General features: G+C 40.4%; 1 protein-coding gene across 1 annotated transcript; it reads left to right on the forward strand.

Moving 5' to 3' along the window:
* Positions 1 to 13044: 13044 nt before the first annotated feature.
* On the forward strand, positions 13045 to 15063 carry LOC118418931. Its single transcript, XM_035825072.1, has 2 exons — positions 13045 to 13099; positions 13525 to 15063. Exons 1-2 carry the CDS (start codon positions 13078 to 13080, stop codon positions 14163 to 14165), a joined length of 663 nt encoding a protein of 220 aa, XP_035680965.1. The 5' UTR covers positions 13045 to 13077; the 3' UTR covers positions 14166 to 15063.
* Positions 15064 to 15219: the final 156 nt, after the last annotated feature.

The raw sequence follows: 15219 nt of genomic DNA on the forward strand, positions 1-15219 counted from the left end.
CGTCTTCTATCTACATATGCAGGAGCCATATTGGGAATAGCGACTGGTGTATCGGTGTTACTGATTGCGATGGTGGTGTTCGTGATCATCTTCTTCAGAAAAAGGTTTGTGCTTCGATCGTACATACACGCATAATCACTTCAAGTGAAAGGTATGATATGTGATATGTGATATATAGACACTAAATGTATCTATTCATATCATCTCTACATCTGCTTTTATTGCGGGCAGTCATTAACTTTTGGCTTGTGATGTAATACAGGCGACTATCCATAGATACCAGCCAAGATCATGATGCTGATGATGGTGGTGGCGAGTGTATGGATATGGACACCGTAACCTCATCAACGCCACCTGGCGAACATTATCGGGAACTGCGGCCTGATGCGTATCAAAACTTACAGAAATATTGAAGTTGGACTATCCGCTCTGTGTACCTACTAGCATGGAAAATTCAGACATATTTTGTCCTAAAGGCGTAACTATACGTACCCCTCTTCCATCAAATAATTTTTTTTGAATTTGTATTTTGATATTGAGAAAATATTCATGACACTCCAAGAACAAACCCAAATTTAATTTTCGAATTGGTATGTTATTTTCTATAGGGTTTGGATTGCTTAGTGTTTGGAGCCCGCGAGTACACTGCCCACAGTTGTAAATGTCAACAAAACTAATGATTTACATAGTTTTGATTGGTGCTTTTTTCAGTGCGCAGAAGATGACATTCATAAAATTTAATTATTCTGACCTTGAGCTGGTTTTAAATTCTTAGGACAGATTCAGCTTATAACCAGTCTACGATGAGCTACAGGAATTAGGGGTGGGGAGTTGTAAAAGCTATGTTTTAATACCCATAGTTAAACTGTAAAAAGGGAAAACATCCCACCAATACTAAAATTGTAAAGGCACACTAAAGAATATGGATGGTGTTCAGCACCAAGGACAGGTGTATTTGGCATACTGGGTATGTAGACAGCGAATGAATGCATGAATCACCACATAGACGTAGGTATACCGACACCACTGCAAGAAAGAAAAGCCTGTAACAGTCAACACGGTCATCTATTATGGTTTGCAGGATTTGATGCTTCCCTCCCCCCAAAGACCCCCCCCCCCCCCCCCAACAAGCGCGACCCTGGTATCGGGCCAAATTCGACAGAAGCGACCAGAGAAGCAGTCAGAGCCAATATAGAAAATGTGCCACTTAAACAACAAACGTCAGCAAGGTTAAAACCACAAAATGTCTCATAGACGTCATTTTCGTGACACGATACTAATTGAATTCATCACGGTTTCACAGTGACACCTAGTGATCAAAATGCAAACTGCACACATAGAAAAGAACTTGGTAATAATAACTTTGTCCGCAAGGCGACGCTTCTTTATCAGTACGTTAGTGCGCTGTACAGCTATTGTTGTCATTTTAGCTATGGCCACAGCAAGTAAATTTTGTCGACGCCTAACAGAGTAGTATACTTCCGATTGGCAAAATTGCGGGAATGCTACAGGACTTTCTGTCAGTCGTCCGCGAGTGCGTAGTTGCATCATGCGTTTGGTAGGGGGGAAGTGACTTTTCCTCAGCCGTGCACGGACATGATCAGGAACTGCAGTTTCCTGTTTATCAAAACCTGAAGAAAGTTGGGATCCACTTTTTGTACCAACCAGCGAGGCAAATTCAGACGTATGTAACCCTTTGGGTGTAGCTGTGTGTACCCGTTTTTCTTTAGATATATTCTTTTATACCATGAATTTCATTTCCGAATTGGTTTATCGTTTGTTTATTTCTTTTATGCGGTTTAGGTGACAGGATTGGTTCATGTTTGGAGCCTATCAGTATACTGTATACAGTTATAAAATGTAAAAAACGGATTATCTACATAGTTTTCATAGATGCTGTTGTTGATCTGATCTGAATAGATTGTTTGTTGACAAGAAGTGAAACCGGTAGAACGTTAACAATAGAACGGGACATAGTTATGGTTGGTTTTCTACAGATGTAAATATCTTTGAAACTGTGATATATTCTCCAATATATAACTAGATATGTTTATTGCAAGTTCTTGCCCGAGGACTAATTGCAGGTACAAACAACATGTATAATAAGGTAATAAGGAAAATACAAAGGTGATAGGAACTACATACTATGATTATGCTGTGCTACTGAAGTGTACATTATAATAGTTTTGTTGGGTTTGACTTCTTCTTTTTACGCAGTGGAAGACGAATTTAGCCACTTCTTTTATAATGAGTGGGTTCTTTTATGTTAATAATAGGATTGATTTCTCATTGTCAGGGATAGTTGGAAAGTAAGCGTGTATTTTGGATACAGTCATAAATAGTTGGTTTCTTATATCATCATAAAAAGAACAATTAGAGATAAAATGACTCTCGTCTTCCACCGCATTTGAGGGGCAATATGTACAAATCCTCTCAGACACAGGTAGTTTCATATTCTATTTCCAGGGGGTGGACACTAATTCTAATCTTACAGGTAGCGGAACGCTGCTCAAGGTCACAAAGTTCGAGATATTTCTCTATGCAATATTCGGGTTTACATTTTCTGTAAAATCTAAGCTTGCCAGTATCGGCAGACAGATTATGGAAGAAAGTTTGAATATACATATCTGGAAACCTTGTCCTTAATAGATTGCATATATGTTGAGGATCATAGTTTGTGCTATCAGCATACAATAGGTATGAGTAACCACAGTGGTCGAAGATCTCCTTAACTCGCTATTTCTTGTATAGGTACTCAGTGCAATCTATAGCTATTAAAATGTCTTCACTTTTCTCGTAAATGTTCACAATAGAACGGAATATAATTTTGTTGATTCTCACATATGTTACTCAACGTTAGTTGTAGAATGATTCACGAAATAACATTTAATGTACAATTAAAATGTTACGGCTTAACTAGAAACATACTCTTCAATGGTACCGGTTTTACTTGGTGTTTTAAGAAATGGAAAGTAAAGAATTAAAGGAATTCTCACTTTGGTTCTTTTGTCACAGGAGTTTTAATGTTTGACCTTTGATTTGGTTTCCAAGCCGAACCAGACCTTTGAAATGTGCATTCAGGAATATGCCTTCTATTGGAAACTGAAACTGAAGAAAGGCAAGGCCACAGCAAGTACATTCTATGGATGACATCAGAGTACGTATATCAGCGCATTTATTTTCGCCTGATTGCAGAAAAAAAGAAAAGAAAAAAACAATTAATTTGTTCACCCTCCAGCGATGGTCAACATGCCAAAATGTTGTGACAATATGTCGCACCATATGTTTAATTATGTTAACACCAGTGTCACTTACTCTGTCATTGTAGTAATAGTCAGAACACGGGTCGAGGCCTTCTATTGGTAAATAGGGTCCCTGCGCGCACAAGGGGGTTTCTTTCAGTGTGTGAGCCGACAAGTGGTGCAGAAAAAGTGTTGGACTTTGAAAAAAGTACTGTACTACAGGGCTCTAGCCAGCATCCGTTTTTCCGTCAATGGACGGAAATTTGCTGCGTGTGACGGAAAAATTTTAAAACCGTCAACTTTGACGGACAAAAATCTGATAAAAGCTCCTTGGTGGAAGCTACAGGCTGCTTGGGGACGCCGTCCACGGCCATAGAAGCCACACACTGTTTGTTTTGCTATTGTTATGATTGTTGACAATGTGTGTCGGTGTCCTTTTGCATACGATGATCTCATTAAACCCGTTTTTCAAGGTCCCAGTTCAGTCTCTCTAACTCCTGGAATAGTGTTTTCGCGACAATGGGAATTGGCTGACGGAAAAAAATGTCGAGCTGGCTAGAGCCCTGCTGTACTATGTAAAAAAAGTGTGGCCATATTTATGCAAATAAGTTCATCGTACCACACTTTTTTCATAGTACATGTACCACACTTTCCTCCACTATGGGCTATGAACACAGTAATTAAATTGCTCTGATTGGCTGAGGGTTAGTGGCCATGTCCTAACGCAGGCATAAAAGTCTTGATCGCTTCAATTTTTGTCACAAGCTCACAAGCTTTATGGTCTCTAAATTTGAAATTGTTTTCTTTGCCCGCTTTTTTTCGCGCGCTCGCATTAGATTTATCTGCTTTGCAGTTTTAACAAGATTGGCAATAAAAATTAATATTATTGCCATGACGACGATTGAGGGGAACAACAATACAGCTCAAATCAGAAATAGACTGGAACTTCCCTGTCGCACTATCCCTGGCACAATATACTAGCTCACCTGTAACATAAACCTACAGCCAGCAGAAATGTACTATCCCTGGTACAACACAATGGTCTGCCAGTAACCTAAACCTACAGCTGAGCACTACAGTGTGTAGTGGAAAATTAAAAAAAATAAGGAAGAACCAAATGTTTCCAGCACTTCCGTCCTTGAATGACTTTCTTGCACCTAACCAACATGGCTGTCCTACTTCGTAATATTCCAGTCCTTGGATAGTATAATAGGCCTTGAACAATTATATTTGGCTCTGAATATGATAACCATTTGGATGCCATCATTCAAGATCATGACCTCTATATGAAGTATTTCCTGTCTGCCTGTGGCATATGGCTTGAACAAGCTCTAGTCTAGAAAAGAAAATGTATCCTTCATAACATAGCATAACAACCAAGACAACGTGATCCATTGTGCAGAGTTTCCCTGTCTACCACTTAAGTTTCAAAGAACAAATTCCTCCAGGGAGCCAGTGTGACCTACATTCCTCCATTGCATACCAGAGATACATCTGGAACAGATTTTTTTTGGGGGGGGGGGCTTGCATACCCAGCATACTGCATTCCTGTGGAAAAATTCCTGTGCAATTCCTAGAATTTTTGCAGACTGAATGCAATATATACCACTTGACGACTCCCCTGAGGCGTCGTCAAAAATAGGTGTGGAACACTTACCTCCTCGATGACACTTTTTGATGACCTAGTTTGACCCAATGTGACGTCACAGACTCGCACTACTGCTCACACCAACAGCGCCAACGCACCCGGAAGTTAAGATCAGTTCTGCATACCCATGGCAGGGATCGGTTTGGTATAGAAAGTTAATTTTGTGAAGCTCCTGGTGGTGATAGTAAAGTCATCATGGATAGTTTCCATGTGGTATTTAAGTTCCTAACGTATTTGTGTCTCCACAGCCTACTTCCAGTGACGGAAAGTTACGGTATGTGTCAGATTTAATTGTTTATCACAAGACCCGAAACTGTGAGACTATTAGCTACATAGACAGTCGTAGGATTTGAAGTTAATAGTGACTGAAAATTACGAAATAATGTATTTTTAACATTTCTAATGCGTTTGTCTATCATTTAGAACTTTAGATGTCCGTATTTATGTACAGTATCATGAGTTTTATCGCACTACACGTCGTGAAGTCACAAAATATTTCAGCTCGCCGATTAACATCCATTGGCATAATACCGTCGGTTTACTGCACTTTCTCAAGCAATGCTAAATTGGCCGCTGAAATGATCAACGCATCATTTTCTCCAGTTACATGTTGCTGTTACAGCTTACCTTTGCCACTTCTTCTGTGTAAATTATTTTGTCTCTCTGGTCCTGCTAAAAACATAATATCGTAATTGGAACACACCGCGGAATTGCACGGAGAACGGGCGCGTGGTTGGAAGGGAGTGCACTATACCGGTCGAACGAAACACGGCACAATTAACTGCCGCTATGTACCTTTATTCATCCTCTGTTGTTCCTATCTTTCCTGTTAGTAGTTGCACAAAACAAAAATCTGCATGAGCATACAAAAAGTCATGAGAAAATGGGCGTATACTGACAAGAATGTTCATTTAATTTTGGTCCGTCACAACCGCTATGACGTAAAACTTTACTGCTGGTCGTAGCATTAAAAATGGCGGCAAAATGGCGGCGTACGTTCAATTTGACCCATTCAGCCGTAGATCCGGGCGATAATGCAACGGTTCCTCACACTTTTACACGAGTTGTAGGTCACCAAAAGAAATTCAAGATTGCTGTTGAATCATGCTCGTCTTGTGCCGTGAGCACATGTGATTATTATCTACAAATCTGGCGATGAACGTGACAGTGTGTTTGTCCCACGACGAGCTCGTCTGCCCCGAAAATGACCTGAAAACTTTTGGCCTTGTTGTCTTCGAATGCATTGTTATCGATGCTTTGTAAATTATGTATTGGACACCTAGATGTCTGAAGTGTGCATACCTCAGAAATAACTATTGTTGCATGTGTAGATCTCTTTAATTCCACTATTTTTAATCGACCGGTATAAGGCTTATGACCGGTATTATGCCAATGCATGTTACTTCCTTGAAGCAGTTCCTTGATATTGTAGGAAATGTGTTGCTGACTGAGATATTGATTTTGCATTAATTTCCCAGATACCGTGGGCTGTTCTACTGACGCCAGGGGCTTCAACTACGATTCCTTCACGTATGACACATATACAATTTCAAAATTGTTAATTAGAAAATATATTTCGTCTTTATTGAAAAAGTTACGCTTTACCATATTTTAAACAGCTCCTTCTACTTCAATTGTCAAGCTATTAGACTGCATATTTCCATTCTACAGCGTCGCTTGTCCTGCCAGATGTACTACGGCAAGCAAACTTGTCTGGGGGACTGGCGTCTATACAGACGTGAGTACTGCTTTCAATGTCTACACACAGCAGATGTCTACACGCCACGTTTTGTAAATAAGATACAAACGATTGCTGAATGTGAAGTGCGCATAAAAGTCCACTTTAGGGAGGAGTGGGTTCTAAAATAGATGTTTTTTTTTGTTAACAGGATTCAGGTATCTGTCGTGCTGCTATCCATGACGGGAGAATCACGGATGACGGGGGACAGGTGACTGTGTACAGGTGGCCTGGGCAGGACTCGTACCAGGGATCCACTCAGAACGGCATTGAAACAATTGAGTAAGTGACACAATAGGTTCTGTCACATATAATTCATGATATATCTATTAAAGATTTTAATGTCTTTTGATTAACAATCAAAAGTGTACCTTTTGTATCGACAATGAACACCCAAAATGTGTCCTTTTTTCAGCTGGGGAAGTTGGGGCGGTTCCTTCGCGTTCACACGAGGTACTTTATCTACGTCCTACAGCAGCGCTCTGTTTATATATCAAATATGTCTAATTCTATGTACGTAGCAGTTCCTCGATGATCATGAAATGTGTTGCTGACCGACAGATTATCCATTAATTCCCAGATACCGTGAGCTGCTATACTGACTCTACTAGCTTCAACGACGACACTTTCAGGTAAGGTACAAGTATGATTCACTTTAAAAAGACTATGTAATAGAGCAAACATGAAACGAGGGCTATACGTTTGGTAAATAGGGTCGCTCCAACCACAAGGGGGTTTCTGTTAACACCCAAGGCGACGCCATAAGGTGTTTTAATACTTTATGGAAATGCTAAACTTTCTTTCCAACACGAATTAATATAGGGACTTACCCTAAATTTTCGGTCAACTCCGTCGACCTTGTTCACAGAATGACCCTATCTCCAGCAGTGACGTCAGGAACACGCCACTTTTGCAGGAGGGGGTCATACGTATCAGAGAGTCTGTGCCGCCCCCCGTCTCTGTTGAGTGTGGGCCGGTGGGCTCTAATGTACACTGCCTCCTTCACTCCTCGCGCGAAGAAATCTTGTTCTGAGTCTAAGATTTTGACTTTGTCCAACGAAATGGAATGTCCCGGAGACTCTATATGTAAATGTTGCGCCACCTCAGACGATTTGACAGAGCTAGGACGCCGATGTTCGAGGAACCTAGTTTTCAGTGCACGTTCCGTCTCACCAATGCACGTTTCCTTACAAGGGCCTTTGTTAGTTTTCCCTTGACACGTGATGTGGTACACCACCCCACACCTACTTTCTTTGGGAGTTTTGTCCTTGGGTGCCACTAGGAACTTCTTGAGCGTACGTGTCGGCTTAAAACAGGTCTTAATCCCGTATTTGTTGAAGACCCTCCTAAGGGCTTCCGAGGTTCCTTTCAAATAGGGCAAAACGACAAGACCTCTGTTTGTTTTGGAAGAAGACCGGTTTTGGGTGGTGTTATTTTGAGGTTCTGATCTTGGTGTAGTAGCCTTCTTAATCGCCCAGTCTGGGTAGCCGCACACTTTCAATGCCTTAATCACGTGGTCTTTCTCTCTTTGTTTATCCCGCTGGTCTGTGATTATAGGCTCTATGGAACAGGGTGCGGATCACCCCTAACTTATGGTCTAGAGGATGGTTCGACTTAAAGTTTAAAACTCTCTCTGATACGTATGACCCCCTCCTGCAAAAGTGGCGTGTTCCTGACGTCACTGCTGGAGATAGGGTCATTCTGTGAACAAGGTCGACGGAGTTGACCGAAAATTTAGGGTAAGTCCCTATATTAATTCGTGTTGGAAAGAAAGTTTAGCATTTCCATAATGTATTCTACCAACACAGATGAACTTTCATGCTAAGTGTTTTAATACTGTCTAATCCTCTGGGCGATTAGCTTGCACAGTATGAGCCGACCAGTGGTGAAGAAAAAAGTGTGGTACTATGAAAAATGTGTGGTTCTATCTGATGCAAATGACTTACCACACTTTTCTGCACTATGGGGATATAAACACAGTAATTGAAGGGCTCTGAGTGGTAATGGCCATGTTCTAAGTCGTCTTTGTTAAAACGTTTTGAAGAGTTAAACATTTTCCATTTTTTTAACATTTCATTTGTAAAGCTACCTGACTGTTGGATATGTATAAATGTATATTTTATTCAAATTTACAGCGTATTCATGTATATTTTTCAAATTTACAGCGTCAATTGTCCTGCTATGTGTTCTGAATACCAACAGTACAGTGCACGTGTCTGGGGGAGTGGAGTCTACAGGGGTGTGAGTACAGCTAGAAGTTATAATGTTTTTGCACAATAATGCTTGGTGTATATCACATAGGAGTCCATTCGGGTAGGAAGGGTGCTAACATAGATGATATCCTCTGTCAGGACTCGAGTATCTGTCGTGCTGCTATCCATGACGGGAGAATCACGGATGACGGGGGACAGGTGACTGTGTACAGGTGGCCTGGACAGGACTCGTACCAAGGATCCGAGCGAAACGGCATTCAAACGTTTGAGTAAGTGATACAGAATGGTCTTTCAACGTATGCAACGGATACACGTGGTCTTATTACGAGTTAACTCATCTAATTCATAATACATATTCTGAGACATCCCTCACTCTTTTTCAGTTACTCCAATTACTACAGTTCCTTCGCCTTCACCCGAGGTAAGTCGTAGGACAGTTTGCTTTGTCTTTCTCATTTCATCTGTGCCATCAGAAAGGACTTTGGAACACAGGGTGTAAAACGGAGAGGGCAAAATTTCATTTGACATCAACTAATCTGTCAATATTTTTTTTAAACTTGATGTACTTTTATGTATGTCATCATGAGAAATATTCAGTTATCTGTTTATTTCTAGTTTGCCGTGACGCACTTGGAATGGAGAATGGGACTATAGAAGACGGAGACATCACAGCTTCGTCTTACGGACAGTCATGGCCACCTTCGGCTGCACGGCTGGACGGAGACGGTGCCTGGCGTCCAATAGTGTTTCTTGGATCGTGGATACAGGTGGATTTGAGAAAACGGACGACAGTCAGCGGTGTGATTACTCAAGGTTACAATGGGAGCCTGACTGATTCTTGGGTAACACAATACCAAGTGCGGTATCTAAACCACGATGGGGTCTGGGCAGTCGTCACGTCACCAACAGGAAATGCGACGGTACGTGTAGCTCACTTACATCGTGTTGTTCATGTCTTTTATTCCATGCTTTAAACTGTGTTAAGATTCGCTTTGAATAGAACTGATATATGGTATGATGATAGCTATTATGTATAACGAATAGTAATGTCTTTATTTTTCTGTCCATTTTTTTTTTTCAAAATCAATAGCCTTCGTTGATTTAGGATCGAATTAGAAAGGGGAGACGATAAGATAGCATTTAAACCGCATGTCGCATATGAACAACTAGATAGGATATAGGCATGGGTAGCATAGCGTCGTCATGACCAAGGATTTTGAAATTGAAATTTTGAAATTTTGATTTAATGTTTGCTACGTCTCTTGATTTATGAAACTGTCTGTTTCTTTCATTTTAGACTTTTTCGGGAAACACAAGTCCAAATGGCCGAAAGACCAACATGTTTTACAGGCCCATTGTCACACAAATGATTAGACTGTACCCTACAAGTTGGCAGGGAGGGCCCGGTCTTCGGATGGAACTCCTTGGTTGTGACTTTATCGGTGAGAAAAGACATTAAAATGACATTTGTGACATCATTTGTTGTCGTTTGCTCTACCAAAGCTAGTTAAGTTGCAGCCTGTTCAATATGAACATTATTGACTTTCTTTCAGCATCTACTACACAGTCATCAGCTGCCATAAGGACGACAACTACTACCCAGTCGACAACTGTTATAAAGACGAAGTCTATTACTTCGATAAGGACAATTGCAACATATAACGTTACCTCCCCTCAACCCGTTGGGCTCTTCTCATCTGTAACATCATCAAAAGCAGGTAAGATTGATTTGGTAAATTTAACTTTATTCACGAAGCATCCAAAATCACATTGTAGGGTCTTGAATCACATTATACATATACAGGACTATAAGTGTTTTTCACCCGGTTTATTGGTTACAAAACGCGTCACGCTTCACTACATTGTCAGATCGCTACAGTTCGTTTCGCTCCATGGAAAACTTCTTTCCACTACATTTGAGTATTATTTCTCTAAATAGCATTAAAAACCGTTTTCCCACAGACGTGAATTTAGCTTTGTTTGTTTGTGGGTAAACTATATAAAACTAGAGTTCGGGGACCTCATACCTCCATGAAATATTTATTGCTTTTTTGTGGATGGTATGTATGTTTATAGTCGGTTGTATTTGAGAGTAATGGTTATAAATGTTATGGGAAAGTAGTGGTGTATTTATTTAATGACACAGAGGATGTCCATCTGATTAGTAATTATTAAAATGTGACACTTAATTGTGTCATGTGCGTTTAAGAGGTCGACGGCATATGGTAGCGTGGTGTTCCTTAAGCTTGATGTTTGGCATTTAAACTGTCTAAGGTTGTCAGCATTATTGAGGTTCGACTATGTGCCTCAGAGCGGTGTGGTGGGAGGAAGTTGGGAAACTCAGAAAGAAGAATTTCGAAGGGATGTGGCCAACTTTAGTCAGATGGTGATTTGATTTTCCACCAATATGTCATAACATCAGCTGTTCACACGGTACAAAAATGAGATGCACACTTTCCTCTGATAGCCCTACATCAACTGTAAGATGAACACTTGGCGCCAACCCCGTCTGCTAAAAAACAAGTACCATTGGCTACGAAAGAGACAACTAACAACTGTCCCTTATCGTAACTAAATCAGAACATCTGTATCGCCCATAAAACTTCTGACACCCAACCCATCTAAGATGAGAGGACCTAATGGCATTTTAATCACCATGTCCCTCAAATCAGCAGTACAGTATGTGAGACATCCATACCTGTTAAGTAGTCTGTGTAACACAAACTCCGCTGTCCAGGGCTGTAACTGGCCCCTCCGGCGGATGTTGGGCGGGCTGCTATAAGCGAGATTTAATCAGGCTAACCTGTTAAGCATTACCGTTAAATGTACCTCAACTTCTTACAATTATACTTACGCTTCACATCTCCATGATATTCTAAGCAGACATAAATAAAACCAATTATCATATTCAAAAAACTCGGGGTTCCCCAAACAGCTGCCATACAAATCACCTCACTATCTGCTTGGAGCTAAGCCCATTAACAAACACTTAAAGCACGATGCCTGTTCCAATATATCGCAGATATAGGGGGGATTTCTGATATTATTACATCAATTATAACGACAGATACGGCGCCCAAAATCACATCGATTCGAGCTTTCATCACAGCCCACCAACACAACAAGTATGAAACCAATCCATCCAGCCGTTCTTGAGTAATCTTGTACACAGACAGAGACACATAACAGAAAATATAACCTCCATGACATTTCATGGAGGTAACTACTGTGCCAACTGTTACAAATATTTCAAACAGTTCTAAGCAGACATAAATAAAACTACTGGGGGTTCCCCAAACAGCTGTCACCTCTCTATCTGCTTGCAGCTAAGCCCATTAACAAACACATACAGCACGATGCCTGTACCAATATATCTCAAATATAGGGGTGATTTCTGATATTATTACATCGATTATAACGACAGATACGGCTCCCAAGATCTCATCGATTCGAGCTTTCATCACACCCCACCAACACAACAAGTATGAAACCAATCCATCCAGCCGTTCTTGAGTAATCATCTACACAGACAGAGACACATAACAGAAAATATAACCTCCATGCCATTCCATGACATTTCATGGAGGTAACTAATTGACAAGCATTTACAGCAATCCTTGATGGGGAACACGGAGAGCGAAAAGACTCACTTAGTGTCGGTGAGTGTAAAGCAATGCCATACATGTGTGTGTTTGTATCCAAGTACTGTAGATACATTGAACAAGAAATTGGTAGTGTAGCCCGTGTGGTTTATTGCAATGTAAATCCTAACAACTATATCCATGATTTTTCAATCCCTAATGTATAACACACTGACGAAGGTCATCTATGTATACAGGAGCCATAGTTGGTATATCTGCTGGTGCAGCAGTGGTACTGATCGCCCTGTTAGTGTTCGTGATTATCTTCATCAGGAAAAGGTATGTGCTTCAATCGGACATCCATGCATTGTCACTTCAAGTAAACTATTCAACTACTTTTATTTGTTGCTATATCAGAGACGCCAGGGCTTGTTTCTATCTCGTTTTGCAGATGATATTATCTAGATAATTAGTACATCAGCAAGATAAGTACTGAAGACATCTACTTGTTGGAAACGTACTTTTTTTATTCCAAATGATGTTGTAACATACCACAGTGAAGTTTATTGTGTTCATTATTGAATTATGACGTGTGATACGATACAGGCGACTATCCAGAGATACCAGCCAAAATCAATCTCATCACGATGGAGAGATGACCAACAATTACCCCGAAGGTAGGAAACAAATCGTCATTAAAGAACATGTCGAGAAAAATTACAGGTTATTTGGAGCTGATGTGCATGTACGGTGAATACACAGGCGCCCCAAAGTGTATGGTTACATTCTAGACGAAGTAAATGCTTTGTATGTAGTACATGCTGAATATTTGTTTCTGTGGCAGTGCGTACGATGGCCCAGAAGTACAAAGTTATTTTCGACTCCTTTGTTTTTTCCTTTTCTGTGTAAATTCTATTTTCCATGGGTATCTTAATTTTGGGTTGGGTGTGTTAGGTGTGTCGCAATGCACACATTAAATGAAAATAGTCACAGAAAATCAAAATGAAAAAAAAAATCAAGTAAAAAAAGGTCAAAAATATTTTGTACTTCTGTGCCACCGTACAGAGACACTGCATCTTTTAACGATGTTCTCTTTCCGAAGGAGGTTCCGTTGGACCTTATATCGACGATGATGGCGAGTATGTGGACACCCTACGTCCCGCGGTAACCACACCACAGCCAGTTGATGACGTCGACTACCTGAACACCGTAACCCCATCAGCGCCACCTGGAGGACATTACCAGGAACTGCAGCCTTCTGTGTATCAAAGCCTTCAACAGCCTGGTAATGACGTAGGCTACATGGAAACCCCCCTGAACACCGTATCCTCTTCAACCCCACCCGGCGGACAATATCTGGAACTGCAGTCTTCTGTATATCAAAATCTTCCACAGCCTGGTGATGACGTCAACTACATAGAAACCCCACTGGACACCGTATCCTCTTCAACCCCACCTGGCGGACACTATCAGGAATTGCAGCCTCCCGTATATCAAAACCTTCAACAGCCTGGTTTTGACGTCAACTACATGAAAACCCCCAGAGACACCGTAACCCCATCAACGCCACCTGGCGGACATTATAAGGAACTGCAGCCTTCTGTGTGTCAAAGCCTTCAACAGCCTGGTAATGACGTCGACGACATGGAAGTCGCCCTGGACACCGTAACCCCATCAACGCCACCTGGTGGACATTATCAGGAACTGCAGCCTTCAGTATATCAAAGCCTTCAGAAATATTGAAGTTGGGATCCAATTTTGTACCAACCAGCGAGGCAAATTCAGACGTAATACTATGTAAACCTGGGGGCTGTACGAACCCATTTTTCTTGAAATATGTTCTTTGATACCATATCCATGATATTCGAAGAACTAAAACAAGTTTCATTTCTGATCGGTTTATCGTTTATGTTTATTATTTTTACGGGGTTTAGGTGACAGGATCGGTTAGTGTTTAGAGCCCATCAGTACACTGTACACAGTTATAAAACTTGTTAATTTATAAAATCATGCCCGAAGGCTAAATTGCTTAGTCCCAATAACTAAGAGAACTAGATAGTGCGATACATAAAAACTAGTGTCTAATCAACTATATGATACAATGTATACTATATTGTCGGGTTTGAATTCTTCTTTGAAGGCAATATAGTTAATCAACTGTCCCACGTTCTGTATGATGATGGGATTTTGTGCTTTTAGTAGAAATATAGTCTTTTGATGATCTCTCAGGTGGTAATAGCTTGGTGAAATTGTGACAACTGTTTGAAATAATTTGTTTCTTTCGGATTAGGGGTACACTGACTGATAAAATCTATAAAATGTAAAATAACTAATGATTTTCATAGTTTTGATCGATGCTGTTCTTGATCAAATGGGAATAGAATATTTGTTGACAAGAAGCGAAACCGGTAGAACGTTCACAATAGAACATAATTTGGATAGTTTTGTACAGATGCCTTTGAAACTGCGATATATTCTGCAATATATACATTAGTATTCCTTGTATATGTACTTAGTGCAATGTGTAGCTAGTAAGATTTCTTTACTTACTATAGAACGGAATATAATTTGGTTGACTTGCACAGATGTTACTTAATGTTGTAGAATAATTCACGAAACAACATTTAATGTACCATCAAAATGTTACGGCTTAACTACTAACATACTCTTCAATGCGTTTGTGAAGGTTAGACATCCAGGAATCGTTAAGATTGAAGACGAATAAATCTTTACTTCTGGATACTTTATTTTTATACAGACGTTTCGGAAGGCATCCGCCTTCCTTCCTCAGTGAAAA

The sequence above is a fragment of the Branchiostoma floridae genome, chromosome 7 (genome assembly GCF_000003815.2).
Source record: "Branchiostoma floridae strain S238N-H82 chromosome 7, Bfl_VNyyK, whole genome shotgun sequence".
NCBI lineage: Eukaryota > Metazoa > Chordata > Leptocardii > Amphioxiformes > Branchiostomatidae > Branchiostoma > Branchiostoma floridae.

Bases quoted from the DNA above. Each gene is read 5' to 3' on its own strand.
- LOC118418931 (XM_035825072.1), top strand. From the start codon at position 13,078: ATGACCAACAATTACCCCGAAG. The intron at 13,100-13,524 runs GTAGGAAACAAA...CTCTTTCCGAAG, and splicing joins GACCAACAATTACCCCGAAG to GAGGTTCCGTTGGACCTTAT.